A 24,622-nucleotide genomic window follows, 5' to 3' on the forward strand; every position below is an offset into this window, starting at 1 on the left:
AAATATAAAAGATCAAAAATTTATTATTAAAAAAGTTGAGCAATAAAAGCAAACTTTTCATGTCAATTTTTGAAACAGCTACTTATTTTCTTTTTCTTTTTTTAATTTATTTTGATCACCCGTTCTTAAATCTTGCCACATTTCATCAAATTCGCTTAAATTGGCTATCAAATTAGTACTACAAGGGTAAAATAAAAAAATAAAAAAAAAGTCTAGAGTTGAGAAAAACAGAGCATTATTTGCAATCCACGTTAACCCGTGATAATATCAGAGCTTTTCTATGGTTACATCGTTTTTAAGATTACAATAACGCCATTTTTTGGTTTTATCAGAGAATGATCCCGTTCAGGGTGGAGAAGACCCGAGACAAGTAATGTTGGACCCAGGTAGTCCACCTACTGGTCAGAACCTCGTCTCTCTTGTCCCTCGCTCGCGCACCAACGACACTGAATTGCAGAGACATTGAATCAAACCAAAAGAAAGTAAGAAAGACTGGTAGAGGAGCTCAGCTACCAAACAAGCCACACACCCAAAAAGAAAAAAAGAAAAAAAAAATCCATCTCCAGTCTCCTCTCCCTCTTTGGGCAAACAAATATATTTTCTTGTCAAAGCCCCAAGTTTAACTAAAGCCAACTCGCAATTACTGAAATTCCAAATATGTCCACATCCGATTCCACCAGCTCCTCTTACGCTAACGATCCCAGCCCTAACCCTTTTGATAACCAATTCAAATCCCTAAAACGCGAACAAGGATCCGATAGCACCATCATACAAAAGGACGACGCTATAGCACAGGAAGAAGGAGAGCACGAATCGCTGAGTGAAAGCAGCAATAATCACCAAGAAACGAGCCATGATCAAGATGACAGAATTGACGGTGGCGACGTCACCAGTGTTGTGTGGAGGCGGACGAACTCTGAGGTGGAAGTGGACGGGCCTTCCAGCCCTAGCAGCAGTGGATACGCTGGCGAGAGAGGGAGCAGTGGCGCTAGTGATGATGATGAGATACACGAGGTTGCAAATGATGGTGGCATCGATGGGGTTTTTGATTCACAAGCTGCCTGGTTGCCTGGTAAACGACATGTCAATGAGGTACTCTTTTGGTTTTTTACTCTTTGCATTAATATCTGATGATAATTTGAATTTGAATTTATGATAGCTGATTTTTAACTGATTGAACTATGCTTCAGTTCCACGCCTTAAACTGCTAGAATTTTTAAAATTTGATTTGTGAACCTGTTGAAAAAAGAAAAGAAAAATTAGTTATGGGAATTACCAGTTTTTGACATCGAGTATAAGTTTTGTTTTCTATGCATAAGTTTGCACTGACATTGTGGTTAACAGAGTCTCATAATTAAGACTACTGGTCTTTGTTTCTTGACCTCTTTGCATGGCCTGTGTGGAGGCAAAAAATTTAGTCTCCGTTAGGGATGGATATTTTTTTACGTTCAGGTAGATTTGTCGGTCAGTGGTGCTGGCTGCTGGGTGACCTTTGCTTTGCTTTTTTTGTTAGTTTTTACATTTCTAGTTATGGGAAAAAGCATCATAGATACCTTTAAATTTTGGTGATGACATGTAGACCAAAAATCAGTTTTGCGGCCTTTCTTTTTACAAGTCAGTATTGCAAAAAAAAAAAAAAATCATCTTCAAAATATATGTTTTTGCTTGCTTTGCTTAAGATAACAGAAGATTTTATTCAGGAAAAAAAGAAAATGTGCAAATTAGTTTTTGCTTAAGTTGTTTGCCAAACTTGACTGAGTTTGTTCAGCAATGTTCTTTAAAACGAATGCATTTGAAACCATGTAACCTAAATTTGAGGATTCTCTTGTGTTTTAAAATAGTGGGAATATGTTCTAATAGAAGAAGAAATAGAACAGGAACCAAGGGCCACTGAATTTCACTCACCATTGTGATGCAGGACAGCCTAGGGGACTATTCTGGATCTGAAATTAGGGCTGTTTTAGAGGCTGTGAATAGTGATCTTTTGATGGTTAATAATATAGGATTGAATGGACCTAAACGTGTGTATTTTTAGGAATTCAATGGAGGTTAATGTGATGATTGGAACATAGAACTTAAGTTGCTGAAAATTGTAGAAACTATTAGTCATGCAAACGGTTCATTTTTTTTTTTTGGTGGAAAATATTTTCCTATATTAAGAATATTTTTTCCTGAAAAATGAGTTCTTTTTTTGTTGTTTGGATGCATTAAGGAAAATATTATTTTCATTAATGGTAGTAAGATGGGAAAAGCTATGATGCTCGTGATAGAAATAGCGATGATAGTGGTGGTAGTTATGATGGTAGCATTTGTTGTGGTGGTTGTCGTAGTAATAGTATTGGTGGTAGTTGTACAATAGTGGTTTTTGTGGTAGTAGTAATGTTAATGGTGTACATGGAGATGGTGATAGTGGCAATGACAATGACAACAACGATGACTAGTGGTTGTGGTTGGTGGTGTGGCCTACGATGGTGGGGTAGGGTGGTGGTGCAAGTGGTTAAGTGATGTGTATTATAGGTTAGTAGTACCAAGAAGGTATTTTTCCTTCCTTCATGAGGTTAAGTTTTGTTCTTCATATTGGAATTATTGATCCGTTGACTTATCTTTTAATTTTTGTTTCGCTATGGAAATTGGAGGAAAAATTTTATTCGTCACAAATATACCGTAATAGGGTTTCTAGGAGTCACACTTACAGGATAGAAAAACGTAAGCTTCGCACCTAGAGTTCTTAAGAGTCACACCTAAGAGAAGATTGAGTCACAATCAAAAGCAAAGTGCTGTAATTTTATTCATCAAATGTGATTAAGAAATTGATCACATAACCATTATATAAACATGCTAGTACTCCTAATCCAACTAGGTTTTGAAGATATAGAATATTATCAAGAAATCAGTATATTGACTTGAATCAAAATAGTTTCTATAAAGTTTCTATTTAAAAGAGAATACAAGGAATGACGTTAGTAACCAAATCAAATCACACAAGGAATGATGTTAGTAACCAAATCAAATCATATATTCTAATTAGAAGTGACTCTTAATTTATAGGAGTTGACTAATACTACCAAATTTATAGACAACCTTAATATATATATATATATATATATGTATGTATGTATGTATGTGTGTGTGTATATATATATATTATATGTATGTATGTATGTATGTATGTATTTTATTTTACAATACTCCCCTTCAAGTTGGCTTGAAGATATCTTCCATTGTCAGTTTGCTGATTAAGTAGTCAAATTGTTTCTTGTGAAGTCCCTTTGTAAGTATATCAACAACTTGCATGGTGGTTGGAAAATATGACTTGCAAATCATTCCATTGCTGATCTTTTTTTTTTTTTGATAAAGTGCTTGTTAACTTCCACATGCTTTGTTCTATCATGAAAAACCGAATTATGAGCAATTGAGATGGCTACCTTATTCTCACAATGTGATGAGTTAAGAATCTTCAAGTCTTCTAAAAACCTTTTAATCCATATAATTTTACAAATCCTATGTGCATTTGCTCTAAACTTAGCTTTTACACTACTTTCCACAACACTATGGTTTTTGATTTGCCAAGTAACTAAATTCCCTCCAACATAGATATAATAACCAAAAGTTGATATTCTATCGGTTGCACCTCCAGTCAATGTATACTTCTAAATGTAAATGTTCATGTATTTTAAACAACAGACCTCAAGATTCTATTAACAAAATCAAACCGCTCCATGCGAATGCATGAATTGACTGATCATACTTACAACAAAGGCTATGTTCGATTGTGTAGGGGCCAAATAAATTAATATGCCATAAGTCTTTGGTATTGCTCTTGATTCACCACTTTTTTAGTGTTGGCAAGATGGAGCTTCAAGCTGGCTTCAATTAGTGTTTTAACTGCTTTCCATCGCAACAACTAATTTAAGTAGATATTTACGTTGATCGACAAATATACTTTTCTTAGATCTAGCAAAATTCATTCCAAGAAAATATTTTAAAGCATCGAAATCCCTAATCTCAAAATTATCAACAAGTTTCTTCTTAAGTCTTTTTAGCTTGACATTGTCATCACTTGTCAGGAATATGTCATCCATATAAACAATCAATATAGCATTTTTACCTGTTTTTGAATGTTTATAAAACATGGTATGATCTGCTTGACTTTGACATAACCATGATGTCATATAGCCTTTCCAAAGTGCTTAAACCATGCTTTAGGAGATTGCTTGGGGCCATATAAAGACTTTTTTAGTCTATAGGCTTTGTGTGTGTCAATTCCCTCTTTAAACTGTGGTGGTATGCTCATAAAGACTTCCTTTTCGAAGTCTCCATTTAGAAAAGCATTTTTAATGTCTAACTGATGTAAGAGCTAGTTGAAATTGAAACTCACTGCGAAGGATGATAACACCCAAATTAAGTTTATTTTGATTGCTAGAGCAAATGTATCTTGATAGTCATTGACATTTGTTTGTGTTAATTGTTTTGCTACAACCCTTACCTTGTACCTTTATATGCTTCCATTACTTTTGCATTTAATCATAAACATCCTTTTGCACCCTACTTTCTTATTTTTCCTTGGCAAGTCAACTGCTTTCTAAGTGCCATTTTTTTTTGGAGCATTCATTTCTTCCATGACTAATAACTTCTAATTCAGATTACCTAGAGCTTCTTGAATATTTCCTGGAATAAACAATTGAGACATCTTATAAACAATTGAGATATCTTAAAGGTAAAAGCTCTATGATTATTAGAAAGGTTTTGATAAGATAAATATTTAGCAATGGGACGGCTAGTATATGATCAGACTCCTTTCTAATAGCTATGGAAATGTCATGGTCTATAGGCTCATTTAGAAGGAACAATAAAAGTAGAAATAGAAATAGGAATACCTGGAATATTCTTGGGACCGTCTCTTGGTGAATTTGGTTGATCTTGTGTTGGGATGAGAGGTAGGTATTTACTTTTCTCATCAGTTCTTCTTCAAGTATAAACTTGAAGCTTGGTATTTGGATTGGTTTGTTCTGTTTGTAGTACTTCTCCTATTTGCAATACACTTACACTTGACAATGATTTACTTGTATTTTCATTTGCTTCAGTATCATGAACATTATGTTCCTAAGATCGTGATGTTGAAAAAATAGTAATATCCATAATTGTATTGGGTAATGGAACATACATGCCCCTAAAATCGTCATCTTTTAGTTGTTTCTCCCCTCAAATATGATTCTTGGTAAAGTAAGGTTGATTTCTATAAAAGAAACATCAATACTTACATGAAATTTTCTAGTTTGAGGATTGTAACATTTGTATTCTCTTTTGTTTGAGGTTTATATGATGAAAACACATTTTTTAGCTCTAGGATCAAGTTTAGATTTGAATTTGTTTAGTATGTGAACAAAGATTGTGCGACCAAAAACTTTTATTACCAAATTAGATAGTATTCGTGTATCAGGAAAAGATTTTTTTAGGCAATATTAAATAAGATGTCATAAAAAAAACTTCACCCCATAAATATTTTGGAATATTCATAGAAAACATTATGGCGTGAGCTACTTCTAGTAAATGCTTATTTTTTCTCTCAACAATTTCATTTTGTTGAGCGTTACGACATGTAGACTGATGTTGAAACTCCCTTGCCTTAAATTTTTTTCCCAAACACTCATTAAAGTATTTTGTTCCATTACCAAAATGAAGTATGTTAATCCTTTATATGATATTGGTTTTCTATCATTTGGTAAAAATCTTTAAACGTTGTTACTACCTTATATTTTTCCTTTATCAAATAAATTTAAGATAATCTTGTATGATCATCTATAAACGCAACGAATTATATTTTTCTAGATACAATAGTGATCTTTGAAGGGCCTTACACATCACTATGAATTAAATAAATTAATTTTAAAGCATGGAAGGGTTTTGAAGGATATATAGCATGTTGGTTTTTTTAATAAATGACAACTTTCACATTGAAAAGATAAACAGTTTAATTTTTTAAACTCAAGAAATAAATGATTAAGATAGAAATTTGGGATGTCGGTCTAAGATGCCAAAGCATTATTTGTTCATGAATAGAACTTGTACTACTAAAGCCTTGAGCTTTTTTATTATCGAAGAAGTTGTCATTAAGGTGGTAAAGTTCATTGATCATCCTAGCACTACTAATCATCTTCCCTGAGCTCCGACTCTGAAATATACAAATAAAATCATAAAAAATAACAAGCAGTTACAATCTTTGGTTAGTTTACTCATAGACATAAGATTGTGGGCAATTTTAGGAACATAAAGGACAAATTTATGATTTATTCTAAAAAATTGTTATCAACCCTTTCCCTGTATAAGGTGAGAAACTATCATCTATAAATTTGATTTTCTCATTAGCAAGACATGTTAATTAATTTGTAAATGAATGGAAATGACTAGTCATATGATTCGATGCATCCGAATCAATGATCCAAGAAGCAAAATTTTAACAACGAGATAAAGCATGGGGATGACTGCCTATTTAACCAAAGAAACACTAGGAATACCATATGGTGAATTGGACTTTAGTAGTTTCATAATTTGGTCCATCTGCTCTTTACTAAAAGGCTTTTCTTAGCTTCATTTGCTGCAGGAACCACATTGTTGGGTTTGTCATCAGGTCTGCTGCTTTTCCAAGTAGGTGGCTTTCCATGAAGTTTCTTATAGGTTTCCTGTGCATGGCATGACTTAACATAGTAGTCACACTACGTGCAAGATTTGTATTGTTTTGCAATAATCTTGCTCGCATTTACATCAGCGGCAAGTAATGCAGAGTTATCAATAGGATCTCTAGGACAGTTGCCTGTTTTCCAAGCATGACCACCCTGCGTCTCTCTTCTCTTTTAACTTTTGAAAATACCTTGCCAATGAGAGGTAGAGATTTTCTGCGTATTATTCTCCCACTTCATCAAAACTCAATATTGAGTCCAACTAGGAATTTATAAATCTGAAGTCCTTTGTTTTCTTGTAATGGTTGTAGTATGTAGATTTCCATTCATAATCATTGAATAGATCAAGTTCTTGCCACAACTGCTCAATGTATTGAAGTATTTGATGACATTGTTCTCTACTTGTTGTATATCACCAAGTTTTAGAGTCAAGCCGTAAACATGGGACTAATTACCCAAATCAAAATACATATGGTAAACATTATCCCAGAGTTCCTTTGCCATTGAATAACACATATAGTTGGATTTGATGTCTTCATCCATGGATTTCACAAGTTACATCATAACCATGGAGTTTTTAGCATCCCCGGTAGCATATGTTGGGTCCTCCCTTGCTGGTGCCTTCATGTCGCTAGCAAGATAACCTATATTCCCTCGCCCCCAAATATACTTGCACATAGACTAAGACCAGTGCAAAGAGCTGCCACCATTAAGATGGATGGTGGTGATCTAGATTGAGTGTGCCTTGTTATTAGAGGATTGGGTAGCAACAAGTTTTGTTTCATACGTGGTGAACAAGAGCAACAAAGGGATTGAAAAAAATTATAGGGTTTTTATAAAGAGTCAGTGACCTACTCTGATATTATAAAGACAATTTTCTCTGGAATGAGTATATCAACTTGAATTAAATAGTCTATACAAGGCTCCTATTTAAAAGAGAATAGAAGACATGAAATCAAGAATCAAATCAAATCATAAATCTTAATTAGGAGTGATTCGTAATTTATAGAAGTTAATTAATACTATCCAATTTATAGACAATCTAATACAAAATTTTCTATTTTACAATAGTTTTATTTTCTTATATAAGAAATCTATTTAGAATAGGAAAAAGCTAATAAAGCTAATTACTTTAGACCTAATAGAATACAAAATAGATAATCATCTAGATCACATCAACAAGCACTAATTGTTGTGCAAGGAAGTTTAATAGAAAGTTCAGGAAAAGGTGAAAAGTGTCTCCTTTTGTCCTGCAACTTTAAGAATCTTTTCATGCTTGTGTGCTATTATAGTTGCATAATTCCCGAGAGAAGAGAAAGGGTGAAACAAACCCTTATAAGCTAGTCCCGTAATAATTTTGATCTGGTGCTTTTCTATTGAGATCTCAGCAATGGAAAAGATGTGTGATTGAAAACTAAACTCTAGGACAATCTTGGTTGCATACACAAAGCCTTAGGATAGGTCTTTGACACCTTGTCCTCCCTAGGCCAGTTGCACATGCATTTGTGATGCATGAGTTTTTTAATAATTGGGTAAAATTATAGACTATCCAAAAGTTTGAAAACATGACACAAATGCCCTCCACTTCTAAGAAAGCATTATATAAACCCCTTTTTATCCAAAATGCTCTTAATTATTATTAAAAAAAGTAGTTAATTAAGAAATTTCAAAATTAGAGAGAACATAAAGAAAGTGCATATGGATATTGTTTTGGTAAGGTGAAGAACTGTCTGTAATGCTTTCTCAGATGCCCAATATTAGATTCATTCTCCAATTTGTATAAATCATGGCTTTTATTTATTAATATATTTTAATTTAACTATACTTTTTAAGAAAACAATTAAGGACATTTTAGGTACAAAAGAAGGCTTTTATCAAAATCTCAAACTTTTGGGTTGTCTTTGTAATTTCATATTACCTCAAGGTGGTGATTGTAATTTACCCTTAATAATTCTTTTATATTAGTTTTGGTTTTCTTATTTAATTTAAGCATCTTTGTATTAATAGGAGTTTTAGTTGTTACATGAAATGTGACATTATGAGGGTTTTACTAAAATAAATAGGTTGCTAAGGTTATTTTATAGACATTCTTTTTTATTTATCAATATATTCGAACTTTAGAGGTTTCTTAAGAACCTAAGCCCGAAGTCATCTTGTTTAAACTTAATTTTTATTCTAGTTTTAGCTGTTATTATTATGTAATTTATGTTTTCTACCATTTTCACACTATCAAAATGGTAACGAAGCTAAAAGATCCTTCATTTGTGTTGGGATTTCAATCCTTTGACTATGATAGGGCATGTTAGAGGTTGTAGAAGGAGTAATAAGATCATTATGCTATTCATTCTTTGCAACCAATAATATGAACTAGTGGGAACCTCAATAGAGATTTTAGAAGTCGACCACAACCCCTTAAACATATTAGAAAGTATTCATAAAGAGGAAACATTTTTCATAAAGCTAGCGCCATAAACCCTTCACTACGAGGAGGCGGATTGGAAGAATGGAAAGGCACTACTCTTCAATCAAGGAGGAGAATCAAGAAGCAATAAGTAGCAAATAGTCTTGTTGTTGAGAACAAAGTAGTTATAGATTGGAATTCTTCGCCGACCTATGATGAAAAAAATGTGGATTGGGACTTTCCTCCTATCTATGATATTTATTATGATGATGAGTATAATGATAATTCTAACAACAATAAAAGTAGTAATAGAGATTATTTCAACAACGACACCGTCATTCAAAAGCTAGATGCTAAGAGAACACAAGTTGCTCAACAAAAGAAACTCTTGATTTAGGCTTAGTTGATCTTTTTTATTACAAGTTTGATATCATCATAAAGGTAGAATTGTTCAAGGAATATATGGATGCAACAAATGTTGCTGATGCAAGTTTAAGCCTTGCAATTTGGTCCTCTAGAAATCTATGGAAGAACTTTGAGTTACCAATAGATGCTTCTTATGCAACCTTGATTATAGAGGAAATAATTCTAATTGTTATTGGCTTGAAGCAAAGAAAGAAAAGGGGTTGTAGAATCGTGGTTGGACATCCACAAGATTGAGGCAAGAGCAAGTTCAACTCAAGGACAAGTTCCTCCAACCCAAGGAGAATGATGAAGGAGTTTTTTTTAATAATTTCCTTCTTAGTTTTGTTTTTATTTTATTTGATTCAGGAGTCTTTAAATTAGCAAGGGTTTTAGTTGTCTTGTGATTAGCATGTGACATTACTAGGGTTTGACTAATATAAATAGGCTGCTAAAGGTCATTTTATATATGTTCTTTATTTATTTTAGAGGTTTCTTATGAACCCTAAACCCTAATTATCTTGTTCAAACTTCAATTCTATCCTTGTTTAGCCATTATTCTTCTGTAATTTCAGTTTTCTGCTGTTTTCCTCTACCGGTAGATGTTTCTTATGCACCTTTATCATGGAGGAGCTAATTCTAATATCTTGAATTATTATGCCTATTCTTCCTGCATCAATTTTCCTATGTTTTCATCTTCAAATTGAAGTTTCAATATTATTTTAGCCTTATATGAGTCTTCTGAAAAGCCAGTCTTGTGCATTGTGCCAATATGGCAATTATTTATTAAATCAAGGAGAGATTACTTTTAGTATCATGGTACAAAGACAAATGATTTGTAGAGGAAAGAAACAAAGTACCTATCATAAGAAAAGTAGAAGATAGAAAGTAGATAATAGGAGCCTTAGGGACACATGCATGTACTGTGCATTATTTGAATCTTGTTTATCAGACACCAGTGATCGACATTGGAATCATTCAATGGTTAAGCATATTTCGGAATTTTCAACCATTTATGCTTGCTGTTTTTACCTACCATTGTACATGATAAAAAGAGGACTTGTGCAATATTACATCCTGTTTGATTAATAAATGAAGTGCAGGATGATGCTTCCATATCATGGAGGAAAAGGAAGAAGCACTTTTTTATGTTGAGTCATTCTGGAAAACCAATATATTCCAGGTTTGTTCCAAATGTTCACATCAGGAAATATACACAGTTCTTATTCATAGTGATGCAAACAACAATAGTGTAATCTATCTTTTGTTTTAATGCTTGCTTTCTTGATCAAATTCTCTTATTTACCTCCAGATATGGAGATGAACACAAGCTAGCAGGATTTTCAGCTACACTGCAGGCCATAATTTCATTCGTGGAGAATGGGTACATAGATGAGCTTGTGAACTCTCATTTTTTGCCATGAACATCCTTTGAATTGCTATTAATCTGAAGGCAATTCTATTGAGGGCTTTAATAGATTTATTCATTATTTGTCTTTCAGGGGGGATCGTATCAAATTGGTTAGGGCAGGAAAACACCAGGTTTGCTTATATTTTATCATGTGGCCTTAAAAAATTATTCTTATTCTTCATGTTCTAATCAATCCTTTGTTCTTTGCGACCTGGATTATAAAGTAGCACAATTTTTGTTCTCGTGTTATTTTAATTTGGGTAAGCTCATTCAATTTTTTTTTTCCCAATTATTAAGAAAAATAAAAGAAGCCCCTTAATTTTTGGAGATGATTTCAAATAGCTCCAAGTTGAGATGTTACTCCAAGGTTTTCATAGCAGTTTCTATAATCATGCTGGTGTTTTGTGGAAGTATCTTCTCGAAGCTCATTGGTTAGTGAAAAAAGGAAGAGGATCTAATGCAAATGAACCTATTTTATTACTTTTATCTTCCTTTTGGAGTAATAGGATTTCTAATTAGGAGCATGAGAGAGATCTACTGAATCGACCGACTTGCAAACTCTGAATGTTTCATTTTGGGTTCAGGTGGTTTTTCTCGTCAAAGGACCAATTTACCTGGTTTGCATTAGCTGCACGGAGGAGCCATATGAATCGTTGAAGGGGCAATTAGAACTTATTTATGGTCAGGTAGCAATTAATTCCACTACTTCAATGTGTTACCTTTTTTATTATTTTCTGACATTTTCTTAAATAGATCAAAAACTCTCCTGATCTTCATATTTTCACATGTTTTCCTCGAAATGGATGCAGATGATACTCATTTTAACGAAGTCAGTAAATAGATGTTTTGAGAAAAATCCAAAGTTTGATATGACGCCATTGCTTGGAGGAACAGATGTTGTCTTCTCATCTCTCATCCATTCATTAAGTTGGTTCGTTCTCTACTCTTTCCGCATGGCTTCTTTAGCTGCTGTTGGAAAATAAAAAAAAATCTCTGCTTCGTATGGTTGGAGTACTTTTTTTCCTTGGCTTGTTGATTTTGCGAGGGCCTATCCCGTGGATGCAAATTTATTAATTAAGACTTCTCTATTTTTATCCCCATAACCTAAAGAAAAAACACATTGTTGTACATTTTAATGATTAACATGACAAAAATGCAAATCATTCTCTTGTACTTTGTAATCCAAGAAATGTGATAGAGACAAAATATCATCCTTATAAAACTAGTATATATTATACCTACCCAAAAAACTTTGTTAAGAAGAACTAAGTTTGCTAAGTTTAAATAACCTATACTCAAAAGGTATGATTTGTACTTGTTTTGTTCTTTATACTAAATTGACAAATTCTAACATCTATTAATTATTACCATTAAGTAGCTAACAATGAGATTCAGTGGCCTATGGGTTGGGTTTTTAATATATCTATATCCACATCCAGAACCAAGACCAATATCAATACCCCACCCATTACCCCAAATGTAAGGAAATCGGATATCCATACCTAACTCATCGGATTTCAAATACCCGTTACCCCAGCACTATTTATTATCTAATGTGAAAATAAAAAGTGTGTGTGTGTGTGTGTGTGTGTATTTTGGGTGTGTGTTGTATGGTAAAACTGCAAATATCTTTTACATATGTATGCCAATATATTTCAGGTCAGATTCGGATTGGGTTTCAAGTTAGTTTTTAGCAATATTTATACCCTATCCATTACCTAACAAGCATGGATTTCAGGTATCTATGTCTGATATGAAACAACACTATCCTAAAAGAAAACACCCATTTAAGTCGGTTCAGGTGGATTTCCATCGGGTTCAGTTGCCGTCCCTGGTTACTAGCTATGCAGCATTCTTAGTTGAGCTATCCTCTCTATTTTAGTTTGGCAATTTTGCTATATGTAAACTATGATGGAGGTTCTGTTCACCACTAGTTTTCCTTGGTATATGCATGCTTATGGTCATATTTCTTGAGGTTCTCTGATTTCTCTTGTTATTGACCATCAGTGTGTTGAAATTCTTATGCACCTTTTCTTCCCCTTTACAAGATTGTAATTGTCTGATATTTTCTTATTTTTTCTATTGATGAATTATTTAACTGATGTTTTCATTTCCTCTTGTTAAATGAGATACAAAGCGCACGTCTTTATACCTCTATTTTAAACTGGAGGGTCCTGATGGGGTTTTTGTTGTTTCTCTTGTCAGGAATCCAGCAACTTTTCTTCATGCATACACTTGTCTTCCCCTTGCTTATGCAACGAGGCAAGCTGCAGGTGCTATATTGCAAGATGTTGCTGATTCTGGTGTCCTCTTTGCAATATTAATGTGCAAACACAAAGTTAATACCTTCTCTTTTCCCCCATTGTTCTTGTTTCCCCCCTTTTTTTTGGCTTTCAGAAACATCAATCTCTAAAAAACTGCATTTATTTTCCAGTTTGAAATTCCTTTAGATGCTACAGCTGTTTATGACTTGGGGCTTAATTTCAGGTCGTAAGTCTTGTTGGTGCTCAAAAAGCTTCACTTCATCCTGATGACATGCTGTTACTTTCCAACTTTATAATGTCTTCTGAATCATTTAGGCAAGTAAAATTGACTTTCGTTGTTTCATAGTCCTCTCATTGTTAAGAAATCCTTTAGTTAATACATGGTCTTGCAAGTTCCAGCTTTGCTAGGCTATTCTCATTTTCATTGCCATTACAAATGTGCTCTATTTCCTGATGGATGATTGAGCTTAATACTGCTTAATTTTTAGAAAATGCAAGAGTCGCTGCCAAAAAAAGAGGCATAGTTATCTTCTTCATTAATGCTTGTTATTGTTGTCTTAACCTGAAGATGGAATTTCTGAATTCTCTTTTGAAACTGTGGCCTGACATATTCTTTTGACTTTATGCAGGACATCTGAATCTTTCTCGCCAATTTGCCTGCCAAGATATAATCCAATGGCCTTTTTGTATGCTTATGTCCATTATCTTGAAGTGAGTGAAACATGGTTTAGATGAATTTCTGTTTGAGCAAATTCATCATACTCTTGTTTTTCTGGACAGTGATTGTAGAAGACTATCGATGACTGCAATTGTTTGATCCACATTAATAGTGTTTTTATAGTCCTAATTGTATAGCAATTGATGGGAATTGACATGAACTTAATTTTGTGGCAGGTTGACACATACTTGATGCTGCTTACCACTAGTCCAGGTTCCTTTTTTCATCTTAAGGATTGCAGGTAAGATGATTGCCAATTTACTCAATGACTTGTCTATTTTTGTATTGAGAGAAGTGGAGGTGACCTTATTCTGTTATCTGAGTCATGAGAATTGTTGAGAACAGGAAAAAATGATAGATGGTTTGTCTCCCAAAGAGGAAATATATGGAGATGCATGTTTGCTAACTTTTTGTTTTTTTTTTTTTTTGTTTCACATGATCAAAATCTATGTGATATGGAATAATAGCCTAAAATGTAACCTTCTTTTGGACAAGAAAAGTCAACTGATGCATCTTTCAATAAATTCCCAAAGCATCAACTTAAGTGATAACCAGAACAGCTTCTTATTGTCTCCTAAAGACTGAACCTTTATAATACATATTTTCATCATAAATTACACGTTTGCATTTACTCATACTAAAATAAATAAAAATAATTTTGGCTAATGTTTTTTAGTTAATACTAGCTGAAAAGCACATTGCTCATGCTCATTGCAAGTAGAGCCTTAAGGAAACAAGTAATCCCACTAGTGTCAAGTCATTACTATTGTCATCACTTTTTTTAATTTTCTTACCATAAAAATTATGTTGAGATCAATAAAATTTCGCTTCTTATTCATAACTTCATATTTCCAACAATGTTAGGAAATTATTTTATGGGGCATGGAAGGGGTTGAGAATTCGAAATTACCTTGCATTTTCTATCTGAATTTCAGTATGAAATTGGTTTTTCTTCCCCACATGCTTTTTAATGAAATGAGTGAATGATTCTTTTTATTTCTCTTCCATTCTATTTGGGACTCTAAAATTTGACAAATTTTATAGGATTCGTATTGAAATGGTTCTTCTGAAGTCAAATGTTCTTAGTGAAGTTCAGAGATCCATGCTGGATGGTGGGATACATGTTGAGGATTTGCCTGGCGATCCATTTCCTCGTTCTGGATCTGTTTCTCCTCGTTTAGGGCAGCATCAACAGCCAACCGATTCTCCTGGGAGATTCAGGGAACCATCTGTTGGGATTGGTGGTCCTGCCGGACTTTGGCATTTCATATATCGCAGCATCTATCTGGATCAATACATATCTTCTGAGTTTTCAGCACCAATTAACAGTCCAGGACAGCAGAAAAGGTAAAGCTGTGGAACCTTGGGACCTTTTAGAGGTGAGCACTATTCGAAAATTCCGAGTTACCCAAATTAGTTTAAAACTAAAATCCTGTTTTGCAGATTGTACAGAGCTTACCAGAAACTGTATGCTTCAATGCACGATAATGGAAATGAGCCCCACAAAACTCAGTTTAGAAGAGATGAAAACTATGGTAAATTATTTTTTTTAAATTTCGATCATATCAAATAATCACAAAGTACAAAATTTCAATGTGTGTATTTAAATGCTCCATAGTTTATGAAGCCATGGAAGATCCATTAGTAAGCATTTCTCTGTACTAAACTCATATGAAGAATATGTTTCCTCATCTTGTTAGACTAGCTTTTGTATATGCATTTTGCATAGATATTCTTTCAAGTTGACAGTGGTTGTTGGGCCAAGACATTTATTATAGGCACATAACTTAGAATTGGAAAAATAATGCTACGTATCTTGCAAAGTCAAGTTTTATTGTTGTTCTGTTTGTTATTTTGTTAAGCAAATCTCATTTTTCACTATCTGGAATTCTACACCATAATCATGCTCCTTGATGTTTGTTTCAATTTTTAATTGTTTAAAATCCTTTCATGGTGAAATTGTGTCTATTTTGTGTGACAGTTCTTCTCTGTTGGGTCACCCCAGATTTTGAACTTTATGCGGCATTCGATCCACTTGCAGACAAGGTTTGACATTTGCTGAAGTTCTTGGCTTATGCGTTCTAAAAATGAAGTGAATAAACCATCATGTTCATCGAGGCAAGAAACCTTAGGCCCATGCAGCCACATAGCTAAGGCTAGCTTTATACTCCGCTATCAAACAAGATTTTTCTTGGGCATATCAGATAACCTTCTGGGATCACTAATTGTGAAAGGCTAAAGGCCGAGCTTATTATTATTTTGACGTCTTCTTTTGATGTCCTCATAGTGTGGAGGGTGACCTATTCTCCAACTCCAAATAAATTGCATGTTCTCCTCTCTTTTTTTTCACTAATATATATTCTTGTTTCATCTAAAATATCCAATATACACTATCTCAATTATGTTGCCTTCTCATTTGATGAGACTAAATCTTTCTGCTGGCTGCGCTTCTTAAAATAACTCTACAAATGGATTGCATGATCCTTCTTGGTATCTTTTTGGCATATAGTTTACATTTGATGCTGAACTTCTTTTATTGTATTCAATTTGCAGGGTTTGGCAATAAAGACTTGCAACAGGGTCTGTCAATGGGTGAAAGATGTTGAAAATGAGATTTTTTTGCTGGGAGCAAGCACATTTTCATGGTGATATCGCAACAAAGCATGTATACTAGGGTTTGTTCATTCAATAAAAATCCACATTTAGTTTTTTCAATCTCACGCTAATTTAAGCGTGCCAATAGCTTACCAACATTTTGTTTTTTTTTTAAAAAAAAAAACCTTTTATAGGTTTGCTTGCATCCAATCGTAGAGTAGTCATTGCAATCCTTATTAGATTTTGTTCTCGGCAACTCGTGCAATATTAATTTTGATTTATTATCAAACTGGGTGCAAGTTGGGAGGCCAAAACTTCCTCTCTTCTTCTTACAACGTAGGCTTCCAAGCATTGTTTTCTTTGTTCTTGTTCTACCAAGGAGATTAATTGTGAACGTTCGGACATGATTATGAATCTGCCACTTGGTGGTACGGCTGCACAAAGTAATTTGGAATGTCTATTATTGTTTTCCTTGACCTGCTTGTCACAGACGAGTGACTCCACCGTTTGCATCATACGTTATATTTGCTTTGCCCTGCTTTCTGATGATTGTTAGGTTTGCAGAACATGCGCAGATTGCAGCATAAAACCGCTATGATTGGGAGCCTTATGAGTTATGGCTGAAGACTTGCGCGCCCGTCAATCTTCCCTCATGCTATTGGCATGGACTGTTTTTTTTTTTTTCATAAATAATGCTAATTTGTGATAAATGAGAGCAAAAATTAAATTAGAGCAATAAAAAATTCTATATTTTTCCTAGTTTTATTTATCAATAATTAGAGCAAAGCACCCTTTCAGTATAGTTTAAACTTTAAACTAGATAGATGATAAATGTTATATACTGCATGTCGTGTGAGAGTTTTTCTAATGTAAAAAAAAAAAGGAAGAAAAATTCAAGAAATGATAAATTGAGTCAATCTTGAATAGAGTCAAGTTACATGACCTGAGATAAGCCCACAAAAAAAAATGAAAAAAAAATTATAAAGCTAAAAAATCCATAGTAAATTTTGGTTGATTTAACTAACTGAATATTAATATCGGGATAAAAAAATAAATTAAAAAAAATCTTGTAAAAAAAATCAAAGTTAAATATAAAAAAAAAACATAGAAAAAAATCTCAGGATAATTTAGCTAACTTGTGACCTGTGATAAGGATTAAATTTGATGTAAAAATTAAAAGTAAAATTTCTAATTATCAAAATTTTAAAAAAATCAAAATAATGATGATTAACTCAGTATACAAATTAAATAAAAAATAATAATTAAGGACTAAATTAAAAATAAATTAAATTAAAAAAGATAAGAAAATAGAAATAAAAAGAAAAGTTGGATATAAAATTATATCAAATAAAAAATTGAGGAAAAAATTGAAAAATAAATGAAGAAAAGGATAAGAAAACAATAATCAAGAGATTAAGAATCAAACTGAATATAAAAATTTAATTAAATACTTAAAAATAAAATTGAAAAATAAATAAACTATTAAAAAATATTAAAAGCAAAATAAATAGCAATTAAAAAAATAAAAATCAAATCGAATATAAAAAATAAATAAAACAAAACTGGTGTTTTTTCTAAGAGAAGAGAGAAAAAAAGAAGGTAAAGAAGAAAGTCCATTCAAGCCACACAATTAGTCCACCATCGACATGCGCCCATCCAGTAACACGTCCTCGGTGTGCCGCTTCAAATATCATTGTGGAAGATGAAATTTGGCTAACAGAGAAGCCCATGTGCTTTCAAAGGGCATATGCTCCTTCTATTTGTTGGTGTATGTATTGTACGCATTATTTTTTTTTTATTATTTTTTAAAAGACTAAACTGATATTTACTCAACTTGATAATAACAAAAAAAATCATGAGAAAAAGACTAAAAAGCTCCTAAACAACAGCTATAGGATTTTTTTTCTTAAAAGGAAAAATAGTATTGTGCTTTTGAAATTAAAAATTCAAAAAATCCCCTAAAGTCATTTAAAATTTGCTTTTGAGAGTATTTGAGTCCTCACACACAAAGCAAAAATACTTATCTATTCCATTCATTCTTGTAATAACAAATATATCCCACGAAAAAGATCATAGGAGCTCCCAAACCAAGTTATTTAATTTTGTTAATAAATGGCAAAATCATCTAAATTGTGCAAGTTCACAATGAACTGTGAGGGATTCCATAAAATATTAATGAAGTTTAGTTTCTTATACACACATCTAGTAGTTTCTTCTCTCTTTTTTTTCCTTAATTTATTTTCTGTTAGTTTACTAGTGATATTCTAAACCATTACCTAAGAACCTGAACTTTAACATGAAAATCATGCTAAACACTTTTGTAAACATGAACATGAACTTGAAAATTAAAAACCTAAAAATTCGGTTAACCTAGATTCAAGTTCAATTTTTTGGTTAACGTTAACCTATTCCTCAACATTTACATCCTTTCAAAAAAAAAAATTGAAAGTCATTTAGTAAGAGGTTCAGAGTCCCATTAATTATTGCTCTTCACATCATACAATATTTATAATTAATTTATGAAAATCTAAATTTATAATAATTTCTTATATGGCTAATGAAATAACGTATGATTGTATAAGTAAGGGATAACAAATCATTGATATGTATGTAGGAAATTATATGAAGTAAAGTGCAACCTCTATGTAACGTTCATGTGCCTTAATCTTTATACTTAGGTATTATTTATTAAATTTGATTTACGAAAATTTGATTATATTAACAAATATCATCTTGTTATAATATATATATATATATATATATATATATATATTGTTACATTTTGTTTATAGTTAATTGCTGCTTAATTTAATTACAGTAAGAGTGATTTGAAATAGTAATATCATAGCTTCGAATGTCATTAATCCTTATTCAGTAATTAGTATATTCTTATAAATTATCCATTGAAGATCTCTTTTTGTATTTAGTTACTTCGTAATTGATATCAAAATACTAAGGTAATTTAATAAAATAGGATATACCGTAGTTACTCAAGAGGAAGACAAGTTGTACAGTGTTTAATACAGACTTTGAAGAGGACAAGTGTTAGTTTTGAGATGAGGTACGAATCCTTTTCCTGTCCCAAAAAGGTGTCCTGAAGGCAAAACTCATGGGTAAAAATAATCACTTCTCAGATTTTCATCTAATCCATTTGCACTTGTTTATTTTTTAATTTGGTAGGCTAAAAAAACTTGTCCAAGTTTACATATATTTTATTAAAATGAATATTTATATATAGAAACTTAATTAAAAAAAAAACTTTTTAGAGACTAAACTCCGCATATTATACAATTAAAGGATCAAAAAAATTAATCCTAAAAGGTGTAATTCAATTAGCCAAACTCTGAATTTGCTCTTTAAAAATATCATCCGTTTGAGTTTTACAAATTTTATATCCACTAAAAGTTTATATGATCGTTAATTTCAGAGTTCGTTGGATTAGTTGAAATACACACAAGCTAGTTCAGACACACACTTTAATCTAAAAAATAAAAGGACCAAAAAATTTCAAATTAGGACTGAAAAATTAAAAAGAAAATATGGACTAAAATAGATGTTTAAAACTTTAAGGACCAACATAAACTTCTGTAAAAACCTTATTTAATTTCGTTCTGTCTACTTTGCATCGAACCGAGACAATAACATGTAATGACTCAATTATTTATTGTCCGGATCAGTAAAGTCCAACACATTCCATTCTCAGTTGTTCTAACTTATCTAGATTATCAGATTAGTAACACTGAATCCTTTACATAAACTAAATAAGAAAATAAAAATTTCACGTATGCATAAATTAATAAATGTTAGTAATATTTAACAAAAATAACACCTATCTCTTCAAAGAACTTCAACCGTTTTTTTACAAAATTCCATCCACATAAAATTGATCATTTTGTCTCCGAATACTCTACAAATTTTGTCACTGATTGTTTTAGTAAAGTGTCCTTCTCAAATTGTTGAGTTTGGATGTTTATCTATTCAACTTTAATAAAATTGGATACAATTCTAAAAAGAAAAAAAAATTCATTAATATTTTAAAAAATCGGCATAATGATTAATAAAAAGGAATGTCTACTAATGAAATACATAATCATGTATATTAAAGTTTTAAATTTGTTTTATTAACATAGATATTTAGGATAATTTATATATACCTTGATTAATTTTATAAGTTTTGAAATTAACGATCATGTAAATTTCTAGTTATCATTATATTAACAATTATAAGACTCAAATTTAAAATTATAGAAGGAAAAAATTATTTAGTTGCAAGATTTTATTATTGAGTAACCTACTCAATAGTTTTAAAATAATTTTTTTGTAATTTTAGATTTTATGGTGTTAATTTTTTCTTTATTTATTTCTAAAACATACTTCAAGTTCCAAAATAATGCAGTTGTATTTGTTTAAATTATATATATACGCACACAGATGATATTGATTGAAATAATTATATGGTTTTCTATTTTGTTCAAAGGCCATATCCGATTTTAAAGCAGATCTCTCAAATATCACCAACGCTTACTTGAGGCACATCGATTTACATAGAAGGAGTCAATAAATGTTTTATTTTGATTGATTTAATTTTTTTTCCTTAATTATTATCGAATATTTTTTTCAACTGAAAGATCCTTAAATAGGACAGTCTTTTGAATTTGTGTTTGCACAAATGTTGTGGGTTTTTAGTGTCTTGGATTTCAGTTAATTAAAGTTATCAGATTTTTTAGAAAAAGTCTACAAGGCAGTCTAACTTTTGTTACTTTTTGTCTTTTTGAATTTAATTAAAATACTCCAATATTGGGGTCAAATAATAAAACAATAAAGTTTGGGTAGCGATTGAATTACACAGTACTAAAGATTCAGAATGTGTGAGATAATAATTTAAAGTATTTTTATTAAAAAATATTTTAAAATAAAAAAATTTTATTTTTAAAAATTATTTTTAATATTTGCATATTAAAATAAAAAAAAATAAAAAAAAATTATTTTAAAACAAAATAATAAATTTAAAATTTGAGGAAACATGATTTACATTGTATTTCCAAACACAATTTTAATTAAAAAACTATCTATAATTAGTTTAAAAGGATTGTAAATCTCTCTTAAATACATGAAAAATAAAAAAGTCTAATATGATATGCTATAATGCTTGCAATTTAAATTAATCCTTTATGAAAAAAAATTTATAAATTTTCTATTTGAATAAGTTGAAGCATTTTAATTTAAGGTCTACTAAGTAATTTATATAGACTAATTTATCTATCTATCAAAGGTTTCTACTTAATATATGATTTTTCTTTGATTCTTTGGATATATTCCAATTTTAAAGATGTTCTATAAAAGCTATTTGGTATTCTTCCCTGTTAAAATCTTGGATAATTTTAGGATCAAAGAAATATGGATGCATACAGGTATTAGTACTTCAAGGTCTTCATATAGAAAATGATGTAACTAATCTAGACATTATTAAAAAGGATAATTAAAAAAGAAAACTAAAACAACCAAGAGAGAAAAATCCAGAAATAAATTGACAACAAATATTTGAAAAGAGTAAATAGTAATGAATTTTATCAAGGCACATCCAACAATGGGAACGCCGCCCGGGACCACCAAACGCCTAACCTCGGCTACCATGGTTGACCACAACTTACCACCACCGCGACATATACTTCGACAAGGGCTGCGGTGGTTGCAAGTTGAGCTCTTTTTCCTTCCTAATTTACTAAATAAAGTTTTTGACTTTTGGCTTAATTCAAACACAGTTCCACCATTGGAACAGAAGATCCCGTCCTCAAATGATCCATTTTTTTAGTGAGAAGTGACACTACTTTGTAAAAGCCTAAACTTATTTATCATTTGGTCTTCAAAAGCTAAGTGCGATGGCTTTTATCATATATAAATCTCATATGGGAGGACTGTCTTCCATCTAGCCAAACCTACCTCCGGTGGTTCATCAATTGTAGTGTGGTTGTCAAGATATCTGCCATCAGATTGAACTTTCATGCCCTGCTATCAAATATTCACTCGCAGCAATGCTCCTCCAAGTAAAGCTAGGTTGTTGTTCAATCCTATCTCCCATAAAGCTAGTTATAGGGTAGTGCTTGTTAGGTTTTCCCAAATGCACACATGAAATTGAAACGATAAATTGAAAATTAATATCTTGATTGTGCATGGTGTGTACTATCAAAGTTATTGTGTTTCTTGAGTTTGAGGCTAAATATTAAATTTTATAGCCTTGAGCTCTTATTTATTTGAATGTTTGTTTGTGGTTTTTGAATTTTATTAAATTTTATTTTTTCCCATTACTTTTTCAAGAACAAATCTTTTTTCTAGAAATATAGCATATTTTAAGGTAAATATTTTTTCTCCATGATATGAAAAAAATAATATCCAACATACTCTTTTGAATATCATACAAACTTATAATTATCTAACTTAATTTCTTATTTTTTCAAATACTATACGCTTCAGATAAATATTGTATTCTCAAATCTTTAAGTATGATAAGTTTAGTTTTTTACTATTTCATATCTCATAAGAAGTCTCATCAATAGATTTTAATTAAATTCTATTTAAAAAGTAAATAGTAGTTTACAAGGCAAAATGATTAACACTTAAAAGTGTATTTTTATCAAGGTTTTATATTATTATTTTGCATTTGAAGTATTAATAACTCTTTAACTAGAGCATGTTTTATAATAATATAACTAATGATATAAAATACTTTTAATTTATGGTAAATGTTCATTTTAAATGCAAATCTATCACATAAATCAAGGGATTGATTAATGAATTTAACTATTTAAATTAAGAAGACGGAGAGATCTAAGATTAGAAAAGAAATGTTGATTCAGTCCAAACTGGAACACCATTTAGTTATTGGATCATAACTGGAGCTGGAGAACTTGAATTTAGGTCTGCTATACATGAATGAAAAACTAAGACACGGGCCTAAAACGTTCATAAGAGTCTAATATTCATAAAGATCATTTTCAAGTTCAAATTATAGCAACAACGAAGAAATCCAAATCTGTCCTGCAGCTCAGACACTGTTCAGCATTCAACCCATATCTCGAGTTCTAAAAGTCTAAGGGCACAGATTTTTCTTTTGCTAAAAAGCTGAGACAATTTCCTAAAACTTTCATGAGAAAATCTATTCCAATTATGATATTAACAATGACATTTTATTCAGACAAGAAGATAAGGATAATCACCAACTCAAGATGTAGCTACCCTCTCAACAATTAGTTAATAAATAAATAGTTTCTCATTTTGGCCTATAAAAGAAGATATTAATCATACATTTTAAATATCTTGGTTTTTAGATCAAGATCATTTTTTTACTTGCTTTCTTTCCCTATAGCTTTAATATTCTAGTTTTATTTCATGTTATAGTTTCATTATTTTATTTATACATTTCATTTTTTTTACTATATTTATATAATTATGTTCTCATTTTATTTATTTATGTTTCTATTCTTCATGATGTTTAGTTAATTTTAACACGTTAAAGTAAAAAGATTTCATTAATGGTGTTAAAATATATATGATATAAACTTAATATTAATTTTAATGCTTATATTTTAAAAAAATTATTATTGATATATTTTATTATTTTTATCTTATTAATTTTTAATATCTTATCTTTTATTTTTTAACATATTCTTTAAATTATTTTTTCTTGTTAATTTTTTCAATGGTCTAGTTAATTTTACTATGTTAATATAAAAACATTATTATATCATTTAATAAAAGCAACACATTTAAATGGGATAGATACGTAAACATTTCGACTTAGAGAATGTAAATGCGTTAAAATTATATTATATTATAAAAAATATTTCAGCATATTAAAATAATAAAAATATTATATTTTTAAAAATAAAAATTTCAAAACTCACTGTTGACATTGCTAAACGGTGCCAAAGAATAGAAAGAAACCATAGTAATATTTAAGAGTTATTTGAGAATGTGGTATTGTTAAAGTTAAAAATATTTTTAAGTTAAAAATATTTTAAATAATATTTTTTTATTTTTTTTAAAAATATTTTTAATATTAATTTATGATTTGAAAATATAGAAATATTTTTAAATATTTTAGAAAAATATATTTTGAAGCGCATTCACAGATAATGACAGCACGCAACGGAGGCC

At 31.0% G+C, this 24,622-nt stretch overlaps 1 protein-coding gene across 2 annotated transcripts; it reads left to right on the plus strand.

The window, feature by feature from the left end:
* The first annotated feature begins 293 nt into the window (after window positions 1–293).
* On the plus strand, window positions 294–16,803 carry LOC105137021 (protein SAND). Of its 2 annotated transcripts, XM_011042580.1 has the most exons (14): window positions 294–1,092; window positions 10,584–10,663; window positions 10,793–10,864; window positions 10,983–11,022; window positions 11,476–11,577; window positions 11,701–11,822; window positions 13,097–13,229; window positions 13,379–13,470; window positions 13,785–13,866; window positions 14,050–14,114; window positions 14,918–15,220; window positions 15,317–15,408; window positions 15,855–15,919; window positions 16,427–16,803. In XM_011042580.1, the coding sequence occupies exons 1-14, from the start codon at window positions 658–660 to the stop codon at window positions 16,520–16,522; spliced, it is 1,779 nt and encodes a 592-aa protein (XP_011040882.1). In that variant the 5' UTR covers window positions 294–657; the 3' UTR covers window positions 16,523–16,803. The 2 variants fall into 2 exon arrangements, with proteins under 2 accessions (XP_011040882.1, XP_011040883.1); XM_011042581.1 differs by lacking the exons at window positions 15,855–15,919; window positions 16,427–16,803 and having other exon boundaries at window positions 14,918–15,252; window positions 15,317–15,407.
* Window positions 16,804–24,622: the final 7,819 nt, after the last annotated feature.

Source organism: Populus euphratica, unplaced genomic scaffold (assembly GCF_000495115.2).
Source record: "Populus euphratica unplaced genomic scaffold, PopEup_1.0 scaffold61.1, whole genome shotgun sequence".
Lineage (NCBI taxonomy): Eukaryota > Viridiplantae > Streptophyta > Magnoliopsida > Malpighiales > Salicaceae > Populus > Populus euphratica.